This window comes from Piliocolobus tephrosceles, chromosome 2 (genome assembly GCF_002776525.5).
Source record: "Piliocolobus tephrosceles isolate RC106 chromosome 2, ASM277652v3, whole genome shotgun sequence".
Lineage (NCBI taxonomy): Eukaryota > Metazoa > Chordata > Mammalia > Primates > Cercopithecidae > Piliocolobus > Piliocolobus tephrosceles.
In genome coordinates this window covers 90,159,882-90,183,848 of record NC_045435.1, presented here as the reverse complement: position 1 = coordinate 90,183,848, position 23,967 = coordinate 90,159,882, and the positions used below count along the sequence as shown (strand labels likewise).

Here is a 23,967-nt window from a genome sequence, read left to right as displayed (position 1 = left end):
AAAAAGTTCAAAGACACCCTCAGACACGTGACGCCATCTGGTGGTGAAATGTACTCTCGGCAAATGGAGGAAAAGGAACCGGGGAAGATCCTCTCTGTGCCCTTCACACTGGTAAATCGTGCCCCTGAGAAGCAACGCCCGGATGAATGGCGCTGTAAAATGTGGGTTGTGGTTACAAATCGCGAAGTGGTTATAATTTGTGAATTCTGAAAACTTGTTTTTTGGCTTATTTTTCACTTCGTTACTGGAGAATAACACTGCAATTCTGCTATCTCTTTGCCATTTCCAAGGCCAAAGTCAGAGAAAAGGGGAAACCTATAACATAATGGTGACCTAGGTGAGAAGAGAGGGGGTGGCAATGAGAAAGAGAATTCTCCCCCACAAATGGAACTGTAGAAAGCACTTAGGACACCACACTCTACCCATTGGATTTTCAGGATGAGGCTACTGAGGCCTACTGCTGTTGATCTTGGCTCAAAGCCACAGGGAGAAGCACTGTGGAGCTGAGGTGAGACAGCCCTGGTGCCAGCCTCCACTCTCCGGGGCGGTGGGTGTGGTGGGGACAGCCCTCACTGGGGCCACCCATGAGCCCCCACTCTGCTGTGACAGGTCACTTCTGGCCCCTTAGAACTGCAGTGCCGACATGCTGAGGGATGAGGTGAGGCCCCATCCTGATGGAGCTCAGTCACAGACTCACCGGAAAGCCCCATTGTAGCCGTAGTATCTCTCATTGGTGTTGGGCACGCACTTATTCTCACCCTGCTCATTGCCAATACACAGAGCACAGAGATTAGATCTTGGGTCAGCCCCAGGGGCACAGCTTTGACTGAAGTATTCATCTGGAGAGAAGGAACACGGAGAGTCAGCTCTTCCAACCTGAGTCCACACAAACGGCCTTTACCTAACAGCTGATGCAGGTTGGTTTCCGTTCATTAGGCTTCCCAAGACAGCAGTCTGGATAGAACACACTCACCATCACAAAGCAACATGTTGTCACCAACATAGGACCCAGCAGAAAAGCTTCATTCAGACTGTAGACACTGATGGACTCCCAACTAAGTCTGGGGATGACAGCTGTGGCTGCCTGGAGGGTCCCATCATCACAGCCTCTTGCTGGGGACTCAGCTCATGACCGTGGTGGCCGTGTGCATCAGAGCCTGCGAGTTGCCTAGTCCAGGATCTGATTTTGTTTTCATCAGTAATGGAAACCCTGCTTTGTATCTGGGTGCCTGGCCCTTTGGTGTAAAGACTAGACTTATCAGACTCCCTGGGGCTCTTATGGATATATGGGTAGCTACTGGCCAGTGAAATGTCAGCAGGAGAGTTGGGTGCCAGCTTCTTAGAAACATCCATGAAAGACAATTGGTACATGCCTTTTGCCCTCTCTTGTCTTTTTTCATCCTGCACATGGAATGCAGAAGCAGGGACTGGATTTACAGATGCAATGTAGGCCATGAGGTAACCTTGAGCACAGAAGCCATACAAATGGCAGAGTAGCCAGATGATTAAAACCCAGGTTCCAGACACCACATTGTCTTAATACCGGCCCTAGGCAAACCACCTCTGGACTACATGACACAGAAATTAACTTCTGTCTTGTTTAAGCCTCTACTATTTCAGGAGTTTTCTGTTCCTTGCAGCTGAACTTGATCTGAATTCACTCATTGTATGATTTAACCCAAGAAAGAATAAACAAAGGTGACAAGAAAGCTCTGCCCCACTGAGCAAATGTCACCCATTATCAGACTCCCACAACCCTGCTGCTGGAAGAACCACACTATGTGTCAACCTCAGGAAAAGTTGGGGGTTCCCACCCCATCCTGGCGGTTTCCCTACAGCTCAGAGGCTACCATGGAGCTGGTGAGGAGCAGAGCCACACGGAAGCGTGCCCCAGCCAGGATCAAAACCCATGCAGTGGAGCCCCTGCTCTAGGAGATGCCCATACAAGAAGGGAGTCTCATTGAGGATGTTGCTACACACCATACTACAGGGCCCGCAGCAGGCAGGGCATGGCTTATGCTGACTAAGATGAGTGCGGGGTGTAGTGGGGAGAGAAAACTCCAGAAGCAGGTGGAGCCAGACTCTTGAGGTCTTATTCAGGCTCCTTTGCTGTGTAGAGTAAGCAGTCAGTTTTGCTTAGTAACAGGAGTCACCTTTCATGAGGCAGGCAGACACCTTTCCCCAAGCTAAGAAGCCAGAGTTTAAGAGGAATTTAGGTCTGGAGCTCCAAGAGCTAAAAAGCATTTGTACATCTTGGAACTTGCATTTATTCTTAGGGTGCAGCGAAATAGGCAGATATTCCAATCTTTAATCTTGGGGTAGGGTGAGTGGGGCATGGGAAGTGCTGTGCGGGGAAACCCCTAGTGCACCCACGCCTCCGGGGGCAGCCATAGGGGGAATTTCCTTATGCCGGCAAGAGGCCTGCAGGCCACCATCAGCCTGCAAATCCCTCTCTTCCCTTTGCTAAGGTTCCACAGCACAATGTGCCTACCCCCCAGGGTGGCCCACCCACCGCACCTTTGGGACTCCTTACCAAATTTGCAGGAGCCCGTCTGGTTGAAGAGCAGACCTATGGGGATGTTCCAGCCTGCAGTCCTGTCCACGGCGGTGTGGCAGGACTTCTTGCCTTTCAGAGAGTTCCACGTAAGGCCAGTGTCTGAACTCCTAACCACCGCCACAGCAAGATATCCTGGCATAACAGATGACAGAAAAACAGGCCTTAACCTCCAGGAGGGCCGGCATATGGATTCCAGTGGAGCTGTCTGCAGCCCAGGCCGAAACAGGCCACGAAGCATCACCAGGCAATGATTCCCACAAAGAACTGGCCTTTTCAGGTAGACCGAGAAAGCATAAGCTGCTGCCTTATGTTAAGGCGAGATTGATCTGAGCTATGAAATAAAACAGTAAGAAAAGCTGATTATTTTAGTGATTACAGGGGACTGTCTTCAACCAGCCACACAATGTCCCTGAGTTACAAACCAGCAACGCGTCTCTCAGTGTAAGCTTCTAAAGCAACAAACACTATAAACAACAAGAGTGACCCCTAAACAACAAGAGTGACCCCAACAGTACATAAATCACCAACCACAGTGTGCATCAGGCAAGAGCACCAACATCCAGCCGAGTAACTGCTGTGTGGGTGCAGGGGCGCATTTCTCCAGGGACCATCCTGCGGTGAATCTGAACCAGCCCTGTACTGGTTGAACTCAACATGGTTGCCATTGTCCTCCTGAAAGAATGCATCTGACAGACACCCACCAAGGGCAAGTCTCTTCTGAAACTGAGCAAGCACCAGCTCTGGTGGGCAGGGGGAGTGGTGCACAGAGCACTGGATTTGACACGAGGGACCCTGGGTCAAAACCAAGGTCTACCACAGTATTACCTGTGGCTGTGAGTGAGATCCTGGGCACTTGGGGTCTGTCAGTGCCACTGTTTCCTCATCCCCATGAAGCGGGGGAATAGCACTCCCCACTCCATGACCAGGACACAATGAGGGACTATATGGATGTTCTTTGCCAAGTGTGAAGGTCAATATAAACATTCATTGGAACTATTCCTCTGTGAATTATTTGCACCCTTAAAATTATGGCTCCTAGAAGCCCTATAGCTTCTAGGGCTACAATTCTTTCTATTTTTTACAGTTCCTGCCACTTCCTCTTCCAGCAACAAGAACTTAATCCTTGACCCTGAAAGTGGTTAATGCCAACTCACCTTCCACAGGTCTATCCACACAGTTAGGATCGGGGTCACTGCTTTGTTGGGGGTCTGGAAGAATAAAGACAAGCAAGACATTATTATCCATTCAGATGTAGTGAGAAGCCACAAACTTTTAAATCTCAATGATGCAGAATCAAATCCAAACAGACCGTCCCAGCAGTTCCATGCAGGAGAAATGCGTCTATGTGTTCACCAAAAGACATGGCACAGAGATTCACAGCAGCACTATTCACAACAGCCACCAACTGGAAACTACTCAAATGACCATTCACACTCAAATGACTGAATAATCACAGTAGACTCACACAGTGACGAGACTGAACAGTCTGCAACTACACGCTTAGGTGGATGAAATGCATAAAGATGAGCAAGAGAAACCAGACAAAAAAATAACACACACACATGCTGTGCAACTCCTTTAACGTGAAGTTTAAAACATAGACAAACTTAGACCTGCACCCTCAGAAATCAAGAGAGAGGCTTCCCTTGTAGGAGTAAGGGGGCGGGGGCAGGAGGACACAGGGGGCTTCTGAAACTTGCGCAGTGTTCGATCCGGGCCCGAGTGCATGGACTGTATAGTGTGTGAAGTGTAATGAGTTGTACATTTATGTGCACTTTTCTGTTTGTATAATTCACAGAGATCTTCTGAAAAATTAAGAAGATAAAACCAATCTGTCCCTTGTTAGTTCTCAACACAATAGGCCTTTGTGGATAACACAGCCCCTTTCCCTTCTTCTTTCCCTGATTCTCCCTTTTGAATGTACCCGTCCATCATAACGTTTCACCTGCATTCACCAAATGGGATTACTCATCGCCCCACTCCCATGACCCAGAGGGAATACACCAGAGAATGCTAACTCCACTTACTGTAGTTCTCTGCCAGGACAGGCACCAAACCACATTTGCCTGCAGTGTACACATATCCTCCATCCAAACTCATGGCATCAGCTTCTCCTTTCTGCAAAGACAGAGCAGATCTCCAGCACCACAGGGAGGCTGCATCTCATCCCGCCTTTCTATACAGCTCTCTGAGAGAATGGTTTTCTGTCAGGTGACCAGTGAAACAGCAGAAAGAGATGGATTGTTCGAACCAAGCACCCAGAGGGAACACCATGTGCACCTCTAATTTTCTCGCAGCCCTGCCTGCTTTCTGGGCTGTCAATTCAACTGGAAAGACCAGGCACAGCTTGCACTAATCCTCTGTTCTGTGAGCAAAACCTTTTCTGTGCCCCTAGCACTTTGGGGACACCCTCCTGGAGCAGTCTCACTCACTGAGGACACAGATGGGAAGAGCTGGCTTCATCTAATCTGAACTCATTGCACTCCAAGCGCTACACAGAAGTTGTCCAACACAGAAGCTGAAACCGTCATATTGGCCCACCACCAGAACGAACAAGTCCAGACTACAACACAGGGTCGTGGACTCATCAGGAGTATGAAATGCCCTCTTTGGCCCAGTAATACTTTTTACAACTATATTAAAAATAGAGATGTGGACAAAGATCTCTACTCAAGAATGCTCACTACAGGGTTATTGATAATAGCAAAGTAAGGGACAAAGAGGAATGGGGGCATGACTAAACTGAGCCATATTCACATAAAAGATACCCTGGAAGCATGTTTAAAAAATGTTTTTGTATGAGTGCTATGGCTCACACCTGTAATCCCAGCACGTTGGGAGGCCGAAGCAGGAAGATTGCTTGAGCCCAGGAGTTCGAGACGAGCCTGGGCAACAAAGCGAGACTCTGTAGCTGCAAAAATAATAATAATAATAATAATAATAATGATGATGATGATGCAGGCATGGTGGCGTGTGCCTGTAGCCCCAGCTACTTGGGAGGCTGAGATGGGAGGATCACTTGAGCCCAAGAGTTCCAGGCTGGAGTGAACTGTGGTAGTACCACTGCACTCCAGCCTGGGTGACAGATCAAGAATCTGTCTCTTTAAAAAAAAAAAAAATTAACGTTTTCTAAGAGTAAACATTCATGTGGAAGAATGTCCATTATATGCTGTTTAGTGAAAAGGGCTTAAAAACGACATAACTGAAACACTTCATTATTGTTGCATGCATATGTGTAGAGACACAGAGAAATACTGGAATGGAGAATTAGCCAGATTTTAACCATGTCTGTCCCTCTGTGTGAGATCACAGGTGGTTTGGGGGGTTTGTTGTTGTTTTGTTTTAACATCGTACCTTTCCATATTTTCCAAATTCTTTACAATAATCCTGAGTTGTTCTTGTAATCAGAGGAGTGGGAAATCCACAGTATACTGCTTTTGGAACCTAAAACGGTGCATGCCCCTGAGCACACCTCTCCAGGTGTCCCTGCCTCATCTGGGCCCCTGTGACCTCTTTGACTGCTGACTTCACTTTAAGCAGATGCTCGGGCCCTGGGTCTTCCACAGGGCCAGCCGCCCACCCCTGGGACGGAGCCCCCTACCAGCACCAGGGCGATGCAGTCATCCTTAGTGGAGGCCGAGGAGCAGTTCACATTGCCTTTGCTCAGGGCACTCCACTGGTTACACTTGTGCAGCTCCTGCTCGCCCACTGCACACCACACGACCCGCGCACGCCGGGCAGCCACCTCCTCCTCACCTGCCAGAGGGAAGACCGCAGGTTGGCCAGGCAACCTGAACCTTGCCAGGTTGTCCAACCTCCCCAGAGCCAGGGTCCTGCCCAGACCCCCCCTGGGACAGGAGCTACAGTAGATGTGTGGACATGTGGATCCATGCCCTCTCCTCCTCCACTTCTCAGCTCCAAGCCCCTTCTTCAGGCCCACAGAGCTCCCTGTGTTTCCCGTTTCTGTTCCTTTGGAGAAGTTCCCTGGATTCTAATCTATTCATTAATCTTTAGTGTCAGGAGGTGCCTATTGTGTCTGTCTCTAAGGATAAAAGCTCCATGACCCAGAGACCAGTGACAGCCCCAAGAGATGGCCTAGGGGACCTTGAGCCCAGCCCTGACTTCCCCTAATACCTGCAATCACCACCAATAACTACAGTGCAGCCTCTGGGTTCCCCTAGACTCCCACTCCCAGCCCCCCATCAGAGGAGGAGCCGTAGCTGAGTTCCCCCACCATGGTGTCCCCAACTAAGTTCAAGGCCTGGGCCTGGGAAGTGGGGGTGTTCCACCAGACCTCCGGATTCATCCAGAAGGGGTCCTGGCTCTCTTGGTTCATGTTCATGTTTCTCACTTAATAGGAGGCAAATTGATTTTTCTGCCAAGCCTGGGGAGTCTGGTGTCCACTGATCGGGTGGCCAGACTATTCTCTTAGAGACACCTGACCTAATTCACAGAAGACACCCACACCTGCATCAGACCTCCACGATGACCCCACAGTGGCTGGGAAAAGCAGTGACTGCCACAAAGCAGGGCCACCTGCTGGGAAGTAGAAGACCACACCAGGCGGCCCTCAGGACCCTCCTGGGCTCACTCACTTTCCCTCAAGTTCTGGATGGCAGTCAAGTAGCCGGAGCCAAGGTACAGCCCAGAATCTATCCTCGGGGGGACCCTTGAAAACCCGATGGCGGAGTCCTTGAACAGCAGATCCTTCTGCCCTCTCGGGGAGCCAAAGAGCTGGAACACTGGTGACTTGTCCTTTCCAAACTTCTCCTAATTAAGAAAAAATAGAATTATGGTGTCCATGGTAAATATGGAGGAAACAAAAAAGATGTTAAAAAAGAGTATCTGGAGCTTTGGGATCATTCTAACTGAGAGCAGGAGCCTCAGTTGCGACCCTCCTGCAGAGGGACTCGTGCCATCCCGGAGACCCAGCAGCTATGGCTCATTCTTTGAAGAGCTGCTGAGGTTCAAGCACCTTAGGGCCCTGAGAAGATTGCATCGACCACCCCCTGCTTCTGCTCCCATCGTAAGATGCTGTCAGTCAGTGTGGCAGAGGAGTCTCACTGGTTCTGCTGTCCAGAGTACAGCCTGGGCAAGCAGCCCAATGCATTAGTGTGCTATCCTGCAGCAAGGCTACAGGACTTCTAGAGTGGCAGAAGTCAGGGAAGTAAGGGACCTTGCCCCCCGCCCCCAAATCCAAGCAAGTGGGGAGGACTGTGGGTGAAGATACCTGTGCCTGGCGGAGAAGCTCCCAGATGGCGTCCTCCCTGCCATTCACACTTCGTGCCACAACGGCATGAGAAGGGACCCGCGCCAGGTGGCACTCCTTGAACTTGTCCACTGGCTTCCGAGTATTGTCTGGGCAGAGCAGCTGATAATTGTCCCTTTCAGCTGGGTCTGACAGGTCCTCTGCAGGGAAGGGGAGGTGGGAGGGAGCCTAGATGAGCCAACTCCAGCAGTAACCACGAACTGTAGTTCTCCTTCTCCCCACAGAATTTTGAGTTTGGGGAGACATCTTGCACAACTGACAAAACTGAGGGTCAGAAAGGCAGGGATTTGCTCCAGAACACTCAGAAAGATAAAGGTAGTGCCCCAAAAGCCTCAGGGGGCAGCCAAAGTGTGATCCTCATCCTAAATCACTTAGGGCGCCCGGGGTTCCCCTGCAGGTCAGAAAGAACGAACCACATCCGTCTGTTTCTGTAGCATCTCTGCCTGGAAAAGTCACTTTGTAGAGACAAGCCCAGGGGGCCACCAAGGGTTACTCCCTTACCCACATCTCAGGGAAGAATAAAAATGACAAAAATGTTGATAAGGCAGGAAATAAGGCAGGAAGGTGAGTCACTTTCCAACACTGAGTATATCAAAAGAAGGGAAAGAATGGTTTTGTGAGTGAGTTCAGGCAAATGTGGAATATCATACATAAATTGCTTCGGAATGTGTAAAGTGATAAAAAAAAAACTTGTCCGAGTCATTTTATGAGATTAGTACAACCTTGATGTCAAAATTAGAGAAAGTACAGGAGGGAAGAATTAAAGGTTTATTTTACTTATGAACTTAAATGCAAAAATTATAAATAAAGAATTAGCTAACTCAGTCTCACAGAGTATTTAAAAAACTAACAGATTGGGATGAAGGCTTATCAGTTTATTCTATTAACAAAAGAATGGCTGAACATCAAAAAAAAAAAACTAAAGTAATCTGCATTTAATGGAAGAAAACCATGAGATCATCTTCATCTCAATAGATGCAGAAGGACTGTTTATGTGTTCAACATCTATTTGTGTGTGTGTGTCTATGTTTTTTTCAGTCTCAGAAAAATAGTAATAGATAGAACTGGTAACCTTTTTGTTAGTTTGTTTATTTGTTTGTTTGAAGACTGAGTATCACTCTGTTGCCCAGCCTGGAATGCAATGGTGCAATCTCAGCTCACTGCAGCCTCCATCTCCTGGAGTCAAGAGATTCTCCTGCTTCAGCCTCCCGAGTAGCTGGGATTACAAGCCCACGCCACCATGCCTAGCTAATTTTTGTATTTTTAGTAAAGATGAGGTTTCATCATGTTGGCCAGGCTGGTCTCGAACTCCTGACCCCATGTGATCCACTCACCTCAGTCTCCCAAAGTGCTAGGATTACAGGGGTGAGACACCATGCCGGGCCATAAGTTATTGACTTGATAAATGCCATTAATCAAAATATCTACAGCAAAAATCTTATTAAAAGAAGAAAATTTAGACATTCACCACAAAATCAGGAACAAGGCAAGGATGCCCACTATTACAATGCCAACACAATTCTAGATAACTGGATCACACAATTTACAAAAGAAATGGGAGATATAAACACTGGAAGGAAAAAGACAAACTCTTTTTTAAAAAGATGATATAATTATCTACAAAAAAACCAACAAAACTAATAGAAACTACTACAACTAAAAAGGGAGTTCAGAGGAGTAACAAGTTATAAGAGCAACTACAAAAATCTAATGTTATCCTCATTAACAATAACCAAATAGAAACCAATATGGACTGTAAGATGTTACAATAGCAACTAAAACTGTTAAGTAGCTTATAATTAGCCTCCCACAAAGACACGTCAGACCCATAAAGGAAAAAGTTTAGTTCTATCAAAGAAGCTAAAAAGAGGTGTGATCAAATGGGGGAAATTTAGCATCACCATGGACTGGACAACTTAATGTTATAAATATGCTGATTTTTCATGGAACAATTTAAATTCAATACAATTCCAATCAAAATTTCCAGAAATTCAAAAAATAATTCTGAAGCTTTAGCTCAGTATATTTGAAAAGGAATAATAAAGTGAGGGGGAGAAGGAGGTCTCTCTCATTCTCTCTCTCTTCCTCTCACTGGCGCGCTCTCTCTCTCTCTCTCTCTTCTCTCCACCAGATAGTAAGACCCATTGTTAAGTCACAATATCAAAAACAGAAAAAATGCAAATACATCAATGAAACAAAATAGCTCAGAAACTGGTCCACTCTGCCGGGCGCGGTGGCTCAAGCCTGTAATCCCAGCACTTTGGGAGGCCGAGACGGGTGGATCACGAGGTCAGGAGATCGAGACCATCCTGGCTAACACAGTGAAACCCCGTCTCTACTAAAAAATACAAAAAACAAGCCGGGCGAGGTGGCGGGCACCTGTAGTCCCAGCTACTTGGGAGGCTGAGGCAGGAGAATGGCATGAACCCGGGAGGCGGAGCTTGCAGTGAGCTGAGATCTGGCCACTGCACTCCAGCCTGGGTGACAGAGCGAGACTCCGTCTCAGGAAAAAAAAAAAAAAAAGAAACTGGTCCACTCAGATATATACAAACTTGGTGTAGAACTGGCTTCACATATCAGTAGAAAAAAGATAATTTTGTATAGTTTTTATTGTAAGGAAAATTGCCTCACTGTAAAGGGGATAAAAATGCAAAAGCCAAATCCATATCTGATTTTCTAGGTAGAGCACATATACATAGATGAGGGAGGGGATCTTCAAATCTTATTGTAGGAAATAATTATGATTTGGGTGTGAAGAAGGACATCTTTGAAAGACCTCAAAACTACAAACCAACAGGGCGTGGCTTGTGGATTTGACCTTATCAATATCAAGGATTTTTGATCAACAAAGACTACCGTTGTCAGATTTCTGAGAAAAGATTTTACTGAAGTTTAAAATCAGCAATGGTTTGATACCTAGATAGAAGGAACTTCTGTCCTTGAATCAAAATCATGCAGAAACAAGATGTGAAATTCAATTTAAAAAGTAGTCAAATGTCACAAAATAAGAAAGGGAAGCCCAAACTGCTAGCAAATAGGTTGAGATGATCAAACTCACCAGATGTCAGAGAAATGAAAATTAAAATCAACAACAAACTATCTATTGCATTACAACCATCATTCGGACAAAACTATGAAAGTCAAAAAATACTTCTAAGTGAAGTTATGAGGAAATTAGAATACTTGCAGACTGTCCTTCTAGACAGCACCCTAGCAATACTGGGTGCATGTGGGGTCTGTCTCTGGTGGCCCTGGGTGCATGTGGGGTCTGTCTCTGGTGGCCCTGGGTGCATGTGGAGGCCTGGTTCTGGTGACCTCTGATGAATGCAGGGTCTGTCTCTGATGGTCCTGGGTGAATGTGGGTGTTGTCTCTTTCTCTGATAGTCCTGGGTGGATGTGGGGTGTGTCTCTGATGGTCCTGAGTGAATGTGGATATCTGTTGCTTTCTCTGGTGGTCCTTGGTGGAATATGGTAGCTCTGCCTCTGTCTCTATTGGTCTTGCATGGAATGTAGTGGGCTTATGTCCACTGGTCCTGGGTGCGGTGTGTTCAGCCTCTACATACTCATCAATTGTGCTTTAGTATAGGTCCAGGAGGGACACTGCAGTAAGGAACACAGGTGAAGGTATCAGTCATGTGGCTACATGTGGTAGAGGAAAAGAGAGCACAACCTCTGTCCATCACTATGGTGACAGAGAACTAAAATGTGGACTTATTCCATTGGAATAGTTATTCCAATGGAACATTGCTCAACTGTTAGGACCCCTGAGCTAGACACGTATACAACAATACCGATAAACCTCTCAAACAAAATGCTGAGCAGAAAACCCGAGCAGCAGGGTTCCTAACGCTCGCTAAAACCTCTGTGAACTCAGAAACCAGAAACACAAACCAGCACGATCTGTTCTGCACAAGCACATACGTCTTGGAGGACGCATTGCCAAGCACCTTGGCGTGGGTGTCTATGAGGGGAAGAGAAAGGCAGTGGGCACAGGGGGTTTAAAGAAACGTGACTGTTTAAAATATGAAAGCTCATAAAATGAGAGCTGTGCCCTGTAGGAATCTTGAAAATGGTCTGCCATGAACTTCGGAATCTAATTAGCTCAAAGGTCAGAGTCATGATCAGGTAAGATAAAAGGGGGCAGTACCCACAGCTCATTACCCTGCTCTTACCAAACACTGTGCTCTCTCTGATAAAAGCCACGTCTCCAGCCCCCTCCCTCAGACACCTGTGAAAAGAGAAAGCATCAGGGGTAAGCACGGGCAGCCCCTCCCCAGCCCTTCCCTGTGGAACAGCAACCCTGGCACTCAGCACCTGTGGGTTTCCACTCCCTGTGGGGCAGGGCTCTAAGGCTTTGGGGCATCCCAGCTGGGAAGGTAGGGGCTCCCTCCAGGTGGATTCTGAAGAAGGGCTCAGGTGCTGTCCAGAGGCCCCCATCTTCTGCTTTGAGGGCTAAGAGGACAAAACTTTTTTTCTCTATACAAGAGAGTTTTGAAGCCTCTACCCAAGAGGGTAAAGGCTTAGCATCCCTGTTCGTCTGACTCTTTCCCTCAGGACTGAGTGTGCAGGTGTGCCCTGGCCAGTGGGGAAGCGCGGAGGCCTCCCTCTGCAAAAACACCTAGCACCAGCAGACAGAATGGGAAAACGGGGAGCTCAGCCTCTGCGTGGGGGCAGAGAGGATGGGGGCGAATCAGGCATTGCTCACTGTCCTTCAGCTGTGGAGAGAGGCCCAGGTGGGTAGAAGGACATCAGCCTGGACACTGCAGCCGTCCTGCCCACCCAGGAGCCGGGACTGCATATCTCATGACAAGATGCCTTCAGTCCTGCTGTGTGTGGTTAGGGAGGGGGCAGAAATTAGTATGAGGAACCCAGGACAACACGGGAGCCAAGTTGGATTCAGGGCTCTCTGAGGTGACAGGAGGGCCCACAGCCACAGTGACTGCCCGTGGGGCTGGTGAGAGGTGGGGGGCAAGGGTGGGCCCGGAAGGCTGGAGGGGAACACACACTGGGCAGGCCTGCACTCTTTTTGGACACACAGCAGTAGGAGAACCAGACCTCCTCTCTGGTCCCCGAGAGCAGGCTGGGCTTTGTGTGGGGCCAGAGAAAAAGCCTCCCGGCCTGAAGCCACGGGACACTTGGCCACTGAAGAGAAGGGGACAGGGTCACTCACTTGAAGGCACCAGAGTAGCCGAAGTATGGTTCCTGGGAGGAGAAGGCACATTTGTTTTCCCCTGTCCCCGCACACAGGCGACACAGGTTGGGGAACTGTTCTTTATCTGCACCGGGAACACAGCTGGCTGAGAAGAACCTGGCCACAGCTGTTAAACACAGAGAAGTGGACCACAGAGTGTGAGCCAGTCCTGGCCACAGGGGGTTACACCTCCCATCCTGAGGTCCCCGTGGGCAGGGCTCCTTCCTCCACCCCTGCAGGAGAGCCTCTGTCCTGGGGCTGGGAGCTCGAGACATGCACCTCTGCCGACAGCAGACTCAGCTGTGCCTCCCAAGGGCTGCTGGAGTAACAGATCCTGCCGGCAGGATGTTACGAGCCAACCAGTCTCACCCCCACCTTGATTCATCCCACACTTTCACCTGCATGATCTGCGTGGTCTGTGCTTACAACTGGAGTAGAGTCCCCTGCCTGAGGTCACTCACTATCCCCCAACCATCTTACCTGCCTCAATGGGCTCAGGTGGACCCATCCAGTTCAAGAATGGACGAAGCATCCCTATAGGGACATTCCACCCAGCGGTCCTGCGAAGGCCTGTGTGGCAGGACTTCAGACCTTGTAGTTGGTTCAGCTGAAAGCTGCCGCCCTTCTTCACCACAGCCACGGCATAATAGTGGGTTCGTGGCTCTGCAAAGGGGCAGATGGAATTGAAAGCTCTTAGCCTGGACAAGAGGGACAAAAACAACCCACCCTGAAAAGTCTCCGGTGGGAAGGGGGAACGCTATGCTGCAGTTTCCTCGCAGCTCACGTGTGTCCTCCTATCATGGGTCAGCATCAGGGAAACAGCCTTCATCTGGCCCAGAGCCCAGCGACTCCATTCCCTGCATGTGTGATGTGACCGAGACTCCACCTGCACATGTTCCCCAACTCCCAATCCACAGAGTTCAGGGCACAGGCTGGGCCCACTATGGCATCTGGGACCCCAGGCAGAACTCACCTCCTTCAGTCCCATAGACTTCCGCTGCTACAGGTCGCAGTTTGTAGGGGTCCAGGCCTGCTTCGTACATCAAACCACCATCAAGGGTCACAGCATCAGCCTTGTTTGTCTGAAAGTAAAGAGGCCAGACCGGCTTCAGCAGAAAACTCACCCAAACCCGGCAAGTGGGACTTCAGGACTCAGAAAGTCTCCATGGCTGGAAGGGTCGTCAAAGGGGTCCGCTTTCCATCACATCCGCTCACTTCCTATGAGAGATGGTGAGAGCCAAGGACTCCCGTTTCGGGACAGTGAGGGCCAGCTCTCTAACTCCGGAGTCCAGCGCCTGCCCTCTTTCTCCTCTGCCTGCCTGTGTCACTCTCCTGATCACACCCTTCACAGCCATCTACATTTGAAGTTCTTTGTTCTAGATGCTTTCTATTTTGGCTCTATATTCATTTAAGTTCTGTTTTATTGGATAGAAAATATGGTTATTAAGAGATCCTAAAATTATCATAAGAAACCATGTTCCTCCATTTCTGCACATTGCTTCCCACATGATTACGTATTTCTTTGGTTTGCAATGTGGGATAGATCAGCGGTCCCCAACTTTTTTGCCATCAAGGACCAGTTTCAGGGAACGTAATTTTTCCACAGACAGATGGGGAATGGTTTTGGGATGAAACTGTTCCACCTCAGATCATCAGGCATTGGATTCTCACAGGCAGTGCAACCCAGATCCCTCGCATGCTCAGTTCTCAATAGGGTTCACACTCCTATGAGAATCTAATGCCGCCGCTGATCTGACAGGAGGTGGAGCTCAGGCAGTCAGGCTCACTAGCTGGCCGCTTCCCTGCTCTGAGTCCTAGCTCCTAACAGGCCATCAACCAGTATGAGTCCTCAGCCAGGTGGTGGGGACCCCCGGGACACATCATATTTTGTAGACTGCTTATTCATCTAAAACTGGATACATTTTCTAACTTCTGCAGAGCCTTTAATGATTTTGTTGACAGCATAATGTTTTCTCATAACGTGGGTGTTCTATTGTGTATTGAATAATTTCCCCCAACGTTTAGCACTTGGGTTTATTTCTAACTGTTGCCTGTGAAGATTGTATTTTCATGAATATCTTTGTCCTCAGTATTTTTCCTTGTGACCACTTGTGTCCTTGGGTAGGCACGTGAGGATGGAATCCCCCAGATGAGGAGCACGTTTCTCTCCATGACTCTGGCTGCTGTTGCCTTCCTGCTTCCAGAAGACTTATAATACCAACTCAGAATGGCACTGCCCGTGAGGACCAGCTTCACTCTCGAATCACCAGCAGGGCAGACTATCATTCGTTAGCTGTTATTACTATAGAAATTTGAGTACTAACAAATTGCTCAGGTCTGATTAGTAAGGGGAACATCTCACAACTATTTTTTATTAATCATGAATTCCCTCTTACTAGTAACTCTGTTCATATCATTTTTCTTCTATGATTTTACATTTTCTCCAATTTGAGTTATTCTTTTATTTATTTTTTTCAAGACGGAGTCACCCAGGCTGGAGTGCAGTGGTGCCATCTCAGCTCACCGCAACCTCCACCTCCCAAGTTAAAGTGATTCTCTTGCCTCAGCCTCCCGAGTAGCTGGGACTACAGGATTGTGCCACCATGCCCAGCTAATTTATTTATTTTTTTTATATTTTCAGTACAGACAGGGTTTCACCATCTTAGCCAGGATGGTCTTGATCTCCTGACTTCGTGATCCACCTGCCTTGGCCTCCCAAAGTGCTAGGATTACAGGCGTGAGCCACCGTGCCGGGCCTTGAGTTATTCTTTTATAGAGTGTAAATAGTAATCATGTGTCAGAGCTGGTGCATATTCGTTCATTCTGGTGCTTTCTAAATGTTTTATTTAAATATTTTCTATGGGCTCTGAATTACATTTTCCGTATTTTAGAATGTCTGTTTGTTTCATGATTTAGTTCATCATTTAAGAGATTTCTATTTCCTCTACAGTTCTGCTAGTTAACCTGCCCCCTAGTTTTTCAATAATACAAGTTTTATTTTTAACTATTTAATCTATCTCAATTTTATTTGCATGAATGGTATGTAGCACCACTTTCAAATAGGGATCTTATTTTCCGAGATCAGACGAGATCGGATGCATTCAGGGTAGTATGGCCGTAGACAGGATCTTATTTTAAAAGGCAGATTTTGTGGCTTCTTTCACATATATTCAGATTGAGTAGGTTAGAATAGAGCCTAGGAATCTGCATTTTAAACAAGCAAGAGATGTGGTGCTGGTTTTTTGGTTTTGTTTTTGTTTTTTGAGATGCAGTCTCGCTCTTGTCGCCCAGGCTGGACTGCAATGGCATGATCTTGGCTCACTGCCACCTCCCACTCCCGGATTCAAGTGATTCACCTGCCTCAGCCTTGTAAGTAGCTGGGATTACAGGCATGTGCCACCACACCCAGCTAATTGTTGTATTTTTAGTAGAGATGGGGTTTTGCCATGTTGGCCAGGCTGGTTTTGAACTACTGACCTCAGTTTATCCTCCCACCTCGGCCTCCCAAAGTGCTGAAATTACAGGCATGAGCCACTGCACCCAGCCACTGGTACTGTTTGTATGCAGGTAATAGTTGTAAAATAATAGCCTAAAACATTGATTAAGCTAGATTTTTCCCTAAGTACTATTCTAATAACTCCATTGTATTTATAAGATAATCCTATGAAGTTGCCTTGAGAACTTTTACGTAAATTATCCACTCTGCTGGAGTTGAGTACACATGATTATAGCACATGGCAGGTACACAGAATATATTTGTTGAATGAATGAGTAAAAATTATTTCAGTAGATCTTACATCTCAAAAAATAAAAGGAATCATACATCATATACAAGTCATGATACCCTTTTCTCTCTCTCTGAAAGTGTCTTGGACAAGAGTCTTTCTAATGCGCAGCACCCTGGCAGGCCCTGCCCCAGCCATGTGATATGGCAATGTGACCAGGACAAGCTTCTTTCTCACAGGGTTTAGAGGTCATGACTCTTGGAGGATTTCCCTCTCTGGGTAACCTTGCTTTTTGACGATCCTATGTATTCATCAAACACAAGTGCTTACATTTCATTTTGGAACAGTTGTTATTAACAGTTTATGTGGAGGCCCCAGGTTCCTCACACATGGTCTCTTAAGTTCCTTTCTTTCTGCTCTGAAAATAGCACGGTTCCCTGTGAGAGAGGACAGCTCCCAACTTAGTTGCCCAAAAGGTGAAGCAGAAGAAGTAAGGAGATCCCATGTTCTATGTTTTTCCATTTCTCTCTCCCTTCCATTCAGCTTGGTCCCAACCAACACCCGGCACTGACTCACCGCAATGGCCTGGATACACTTGGTGGGGGAGGCTCTCTTTATGCAGCTGACAGGAGGGCCACGCACTCTTCTCAGATTCCTTTGCCATTGGGAGCATTTTGTGGCCTCGGGTTGGGATACAGTGCACCATCGAACACTCCTCCTACGGGCAGCCAGACACAGTCCTGGGAGAGAGGGGCCAAGAAGTAAGGATTCAACCACTGACTGAGGCAGTGACCACTGCACCCTCTGATGTGAGTTTTCCAGACTCCTCCCTCTCTCTCAGCTGCCCTCCTTCCCTCTCCGTTTCATGGCTACGTCCAGCCATTCTCCACAAGTGGAGGCATCTTGATGGACTAACAGGATCTCTGCATTGGCTAGAGGTCTGTGGTTCTCAATAAATTAAAGAAGAAAGCCCCTCTAGATTATTTTTATTCCTATGACTTTGACATGTTTCCTACCACTTAAAAAATGATGGTGATCCCTCAAATCAGTTATGGAATTCTTCTATGAGCTTTGGCAACTTTGAACCTGGAAGGCAAGCAGGAAAGGAGTCATTACTCCTGTTTTACTGATGTGGAAACTGGCTCCTAAGGAGGCTGAGTGACTCGCCACTCAGCAGTGCAGAGCCCAGCTGAGAATCCAGGTCTCTCTGGACTGTTTTGTCCGTAAATGTCTTCCCAGGGAACGCCAACAGAACAAGGGAAAATATACCTGACTTGGTTAGTAGCTGAGGTAAATGGTAAGTCAATGTCAATGGGGACAAATCAGTTGGTTGGTGTGCCTGAGCTACCATCATTCACTCTGTACAGAAAGACTGGTTCTCCTGTTGAGCCTGCTTTTGTTGCTCAAATACTGGTTCTTCTGTTGAGCCTGCTTTTGTTGCTCAAATTCATGCTATTAGGGAAGAAGATGCATTGAATTTACTCCCCTGGTTGCCTGATAAAAGGCATCTACAAAAAACCTGCAATGAACACTATACTAAAATAATGAAAAACTGACTGCTTTCCACCTAAGATCAGGAGTGATGAGAGAGTGTCCACTCTCACCTCTTCTATTTAACAGTACTAGAGATTCTAGTCACAGCAATAAGGCAAGAAAAGAAATGAAAGACACCCATATTGGAAAGAAAGAAGTAAAACTGACTTTATTTTCAGATAACATGATCTTCTATGTAGAAAATACTGAAGAATCTACAAAGTACTATTAGAATTAACAAACAAGTACAGTCAGGCCACAGGATATAAGATCAATATACAAAAATTGATCATATTTTTGCATATAGCATAGAACAATCTAACAATGAAATTAAGAACATAATGCTAGATGGTATAACATCAAAAAGGATTTAATACTTGATGGGTAAATGATAAAAACAGACATTTTACCAAAGAAGATATATGAACGGACAATAAGCACATGAAAAGGTGCTCAATATCATTAGTCAAAAACTGCAAATTGAAAATGCAAGGAAATATCATTTCATACCCACTAAACAGGTTATAATAGCTAAAACAGACAATGACACGTATCAGTGAGAATGTGGAGGAGTGGAAACCCTCATACATTGCTGAGAATGTAAAATGGTGCAGCCACTTTGTAAAACAGGTTGGCAGCTTCTCAAAATGTGAAGCACAGAGTTCCAATAGGACCCAGCAATTGCACTTCTAGGCATATAGCCAAAAGAAATATTATAAAAACCTATCGTACATAAAGGCTTGTGCATCAATATTCATAGTAGTGTTATTCAGAACAGTGGAACACTGGAAACAACCTAAATGTCCAGTAACTGGTGAATGTATATCCATTCAATGGAATACTACTCAGTAGTGAAAAGAACAACTAACATGCCCCACAACATGAACGAGCCTCTCTTATGCTCAGTGAAAGAAGTCAGACACAAGAGACCACATACTGTATGATTCCATTTGTATGAAATGTCCAGAAAAGGCAAATTTATAGAGACAAGAAAATAGATTAGTGGTTGTCTGATGCTGGGGTAGAAATGAGGATTAACTATAAACAGACATGAGGGACCTTTACTGGAGGGGATAAAAGTGTTCTAAAACGGATTTATGGTGATGGTTGCACCACTTGGTAAGGTTACTAAAACTCATTGAATTGTACGCAAATAGGTGATTTTTTTATGATATATAAAATATACCTCAGTAAAGCTGTTACCAAAAACAAAAACAAACAAACAAAAAAAAAAAAAAAAAAAAAAAACACACAGTGGTAAAAAACCCCTCTTCTTTGTGGGTGCTATGGGGTAGAATGTTCAGCCTCTGCTGCCTCCTATTTCTGAGCCATCCCCTTATGGTGAGAGCCACCCATGGCCCTTGGGTGAGCAAGAGGCCTGTAACTCCCAAGCTGAGTCTGCAGGGGTTTGGGGACACCCAGCTGCTCCCCTTCACTCACCCTCATCCCAGGGAAATCCCAGGGGATATAATCTTGCCTTGGAAGCCCTTATGGAACTATCCTACACTGAGAATTAACCCAATCAGATGCAGCCATTTGTGACCCAGTAAGCTTTAACTGGATACCTGCTGTATACACAGCACTGTGTGTCACACAAGGAATGTGTAAGTGGACAGGACCAGATTTCACTTCTCACTGGAGAGGCAAAAATCCAAAAGAAGGAAGCTAAGAATGGTGAATGTGTTAAAAGAGAACAAATACCAACTAATGGAGACATACGTGTCTGTATTGTGAGTTCTGCCAACATCTCCGTTCTCCAGGGGAGGGAACTGTGGCTTTAACTAGTTATGTGGCTTGTGGAAGTTCCCATAGCTAATAAGTAAGTGTTGGATCTAGGACTTGAACCTAAGCAGTCAGGCACTAAACTCCCCTATTCTTACCACTGGGCTAGCCTACCTATTTAGGTTGGCAAAGTTAGAGACAGGTTGGAGACGGGGTTAGAAAAGGGTCTGGGTCAGATCATGGAAAGTCTCCAATGCTGATCCAGGGAGGTCTTATTCAGGATGCAGTGAAGCTGTGACTCATGGGAAAGGCTGGAGACTGGAGCTCTCCCTAGGACAGGGGTAGAGTGAACTGAGACCTGGGACCTGAGAACAGGCAGACAAGCTGTGGCCAAGGAAGGCACCAGGAAAGGGCTGGTCTGAGTGGAGAGGGGGGACAGCACTGAGAACAGAGAAGGGGGCAGGGATAGGGAGGTGGTGTCAGAAATCACCTTGGTAAAGGGTGGGTTCTGGGGATGAAGCGAGAGAGTAAAATTGAAGACCATGCCTCAAGCTGGAGATAGGGGCTGAGCAATGATGGGAACCTGTAGGCAGAGTTCATTTCTTCTCCTAAGAGGAGCTGAACCAGGGTGACTAAAGGACCACTGAGCGCCCCACCAGAATTCCCAGTCCGTAGCCCCGCAAACACCAGGTGAAGTCTCCACGCTCTTACCTCCCAGCTCTGGAGCTGTGTGACTCCCTGAAGCAGGTCTGGGTCTGGCCCCTCCAAAATCCTCAACCCAGCACTTGTATTCAGTGTCAGGCACTCAAATGCTGCCCACCGGACCTGGCTGGACTCTGACTAAAGCTTACATTCTGGGCAGACACGCAGTGCCCTGGCCTTGAAGGCAGGGGCCAGGACAGGAGTTACTCTCCCCACCTACCCACACAGCTCATGATAGGGCCCAGGCAGACTGCTCAGACTGATGGGAAACCTCACGAGTGCCTCCCAGCCCATGGCTCCGGGGGCTAAGCAGACAGACTCCTCCATCCACTGCTCACATGGCTTAGATCCAGCTGGTCCCACCCACCCAACTTCTGTCAGCCTGGACACTCATGGGGAACAGGGCAGGAATCCCATAGGGCAACTGCCACCTTTTCCTCAGGAAGGACAAGGCTTTCAATGGCACTTTGGGGTGCAAGCCACCATCCCAACTGACTACAGGATTCAAACTTCAGACCTTAGTAGGCACCCAAACAACCAAAGATCCAAGTGAATATGAAACCCAATGGTGCAACTCTGAGCCAGAATCCTGGACCACAGCCCATGACCACTTCCAGGAAGGCAAGGCTTCCTTCCTCTCCTGCCCCTCCCAGGTGGCCCTAACCCTGTGCAACAGGCCACTTGCCAGGGAGCTTGAGGGGAAGAGAACAGTCGGGTCCTGGCCAGTCCCAATCTGTCTTAGAGACGAGAAGGATGACCAACACCCATGGGCAGGAATTTGGAGCAGGAGACCAGAAGGGCAGGCACAAGGATGGGTTCGGGCTCCCACTGCTGCTCTCTATCCATCTCCACCACTTCCATCCAGGAAGCTCCCCGCCTTAGGTAGATGCCATAAGACAGATGGAGGCTGCACTGTGCTGGGGAGGTGTGACACCTGGGCTTTCACTATGCCCCCCCCCCCCCTGCCTAGGTCCTGATGCCCATCACAGCCCTTTCTGCTGAGGCCTGGGACCTTCCCCTCCCAGCACCGCAGGGAGCTCCACACTCACTAATGTGCAGCGCTGGAGAGTGCTCTCTGAGCACCCGAGAAATTACTTTGGTTATGGAACTAACAATTGTTTCCTTCCTTCTACTCTTCCTTTCTGTTCGGCTCACATTTCCCTCTCAAACTCTCTGACACAGGGTTCCATCAGGAGCACTGCACCCCTCCACACCCCTCCCCACCCCTCTGCCACGGAAGGTGCGTGAATGCCCCATCTCCTGCTCACAACCCTGTGGACCCATGGTTAGGCCGTTTCTTTAAGCGAAGAAACTAAGTCTCACAAAGGCTCTGTCTGGCTGGGGTCTCACAGCAGGAGCTAGGATCTGAACTAGGGTCCTTGAGCTAGTCATTCACCCTCTCTGAGCCTAATTTTCCTCCCAGGTAAAACGCGTATCACAATACAATGGGGACCAAATCCATAGGGGGGACACAAAGCGACAGTTGCCTAGGAGGCTTTTTGAGAAGCTCTGCGCAAAGCTAGGCGTGTCCCGACCCGGTTTAGAGGAGCCCAGATCCTGTTCCTCCCCAGGTGGGAAAGAGACTGGCCCCGCGTCTGGGCCGCCTCCCGGCTGCAGACGCAGGGACCGCGGGGCTCAGAGACCCCGCGCCCAGTCAACGGGACACAGAGACCAAAGCGCCTAGCAGACAGAGCACAGGAGACGCCTATCGGACGGCGCGCGCCAACAGGCACCTGCACTCACCGAGGGTCCCGAGGAACAGCAGGGCGAGGAAGACAAGCTTCATGTTTGAAGTCCGGAGACGACTTGGCAAACGAAGGCTCTGCCACCTGCGCCTGCCCTGCGCCCCTTTATTCAGGGCTTTGCCCCGCCCTGTTGCCCAACAGACACCCCTTCCCTCCCCACTCCCCGCGGTCAGGTCTACTTGTTCCTTGAGGATCCAGGCTCCGAAAAGCCCTGAGGCGGGGCAGGACTCCACACCGCACCTGGAGAGGAAAGTCAGCCTGCACCTCACCTGTCCTGGTTCTGCCTGGCTACTGCGATGTTCTTTCTCTCTCACTAGTCTGCAAGTCCCTAGGAGTCGCAGCCCCCTGAGCCTTGTCCCCGCTCTGGTCTCAGTGCCTTCTAGAGGGCAGGACACAGAGCAGAGGGTCTTTACTGGAAGATCGCCTTGACCTGTGAGACTGCTATCTTCTTCAGCAGGTGACCTTGAAGGTGCCTAGGAGCCTGTTAGGGCAGGTGGGTTTGCTTTCACCTTGGCTCAGCAGTGAGCCCTGAGTTGAAAAGATGACCCAACCGCCCCCAGCAGCAGCCTAGGGACAGCTGACAGAGAAAATAGAGGCTGCCCAGAGTCCCAGGCAAGCTGCCCAGGGGGTCTCTCCCTGCCCTGCTGAGACCCACAGTACAGCTCCCAGAAAACAGACAGGGACCTCAGAGGGGAATGGCCACCACCCAAGGCTGGCTCCAAGTTCTTATTTGCCAACAAGAAAGATGCCCTATGGCTAGGATGCCCTCCCATTTGTTTCTTTTTTTTTTTTTTTTTTTTTCTCCACCTCCTCCTCCTTCTTTTTTGGTGTTGATAGTATTCAGTAGGAAACGGTAACCTCATTTTAACAATTGCCATAAATGTCAGATTTTAAAATTCAAAAGCTAGAATACTGCTTTTAAGAATACGTCTCATAAACACAGTCCCATGACACACAACAGCCCAGGTACCAATGTCTCCAGGACACCACTGCATGCTATTAATCAGTTGGAAGCAAACTAAACATCCATCTCTGGGGCAGTGTCACACACAGCATGGTACCTGTGGGACACATTGGGGGCCTCAGAAAGAACATCCTGTGTGTATGGATGTGAACTTAGCCCAAGAGTAACTAAGCAGGGCACAGTGGCTCATGCTTGTAATCCCAGCATTTTAGGAGGCCAAGATGGGAGGATTGCTTGAGCCCAGGAGTTCAAGACTAGCCTGGGCAACATAGGGAAACCCCCATCTCTACAAAAAATACAACAATTAGACCGGCATGGTGGTGTGTACCTGTGGTCCCAGCTACTTGGGAGGCTAAGGTGGGAGGACCATTTGAGCCTGGGAGATGGAGGTGGCGGTGAGCCATGATCGTGTCACTGCACTCCAGCCTGGGCAACAGAGTAAGACTCTGTAACCCCCACCAAAAAAAAAAAAAAAAAAAAAAGAGGTAACTAAGTGAAGAAAAAAGGTACCAACAGTGAGGGAAATAATAAGTCACCTGAACACCTTTCTTGGCAGGTG

At 48.0% G+C, this 23,967-nt stretch overlaps 1 protein-coding gene across 1 annotated transcript in view; it reads right to left on the bottom strand.

Moving 5' to 3' along the window:
• The window catches only part of LTF (lactotransferrin), a 29,464-nt gene extending 6,688 nt beyond the window's left edge, over positions 1-22,776 (bottom strand). Inside the window, exons 1-13 of the mRNA XM_023231413.1 lie at positions 22,443-22,776; positions 17,319-17,482; positions 13,991-14,099; positions 13,498-13,680; positions 12,997-13,144; positions 11,999-12,054; positions 7,788-7,966; positions 7,153-7,327; positions 6,159-6,313; positions 4,585-4,675; positions 3,712-3,765; positions 2,534-2,689; positions 698-839 (exon numbers count right to left, since the gene is read on the bottom strand). Of these exons, the coding sequence (XP_023087181.1) occupies positions 698-839; positions 2,534-2,689; positions 3,712-3,765; positions 4,585-4,675; positions 6,159-6,313; positions 7,153-7,327; positions 7,788-7,966; positions 11,999-12,054; positions 12,997-13,144; positions 13,498-13,680; positions 13,991-14,099; positions 17,319-17,482; positions 22,443-22,485 (1,655 nt within the window). The 5' untranslated portion in view covers positions 22,486-22,776. The remainder of the gene's footprint in view (positions 1-697; positions 840-2,533; positions 2,690-3,711; positions 3,766-4,584; positions 4,676-6,158; positions 6,314-7,152; positions 7,328-7,787; positions 7,967-11,998; positions 12,055-12,996; positions 13,145-13,497; positions 13,681-13,990; positions 14,100-17,318; positions 17,483-22,442) is intronic.
• Positions 22,777-23,967: the final 1,191 nt, after the last annotated feature.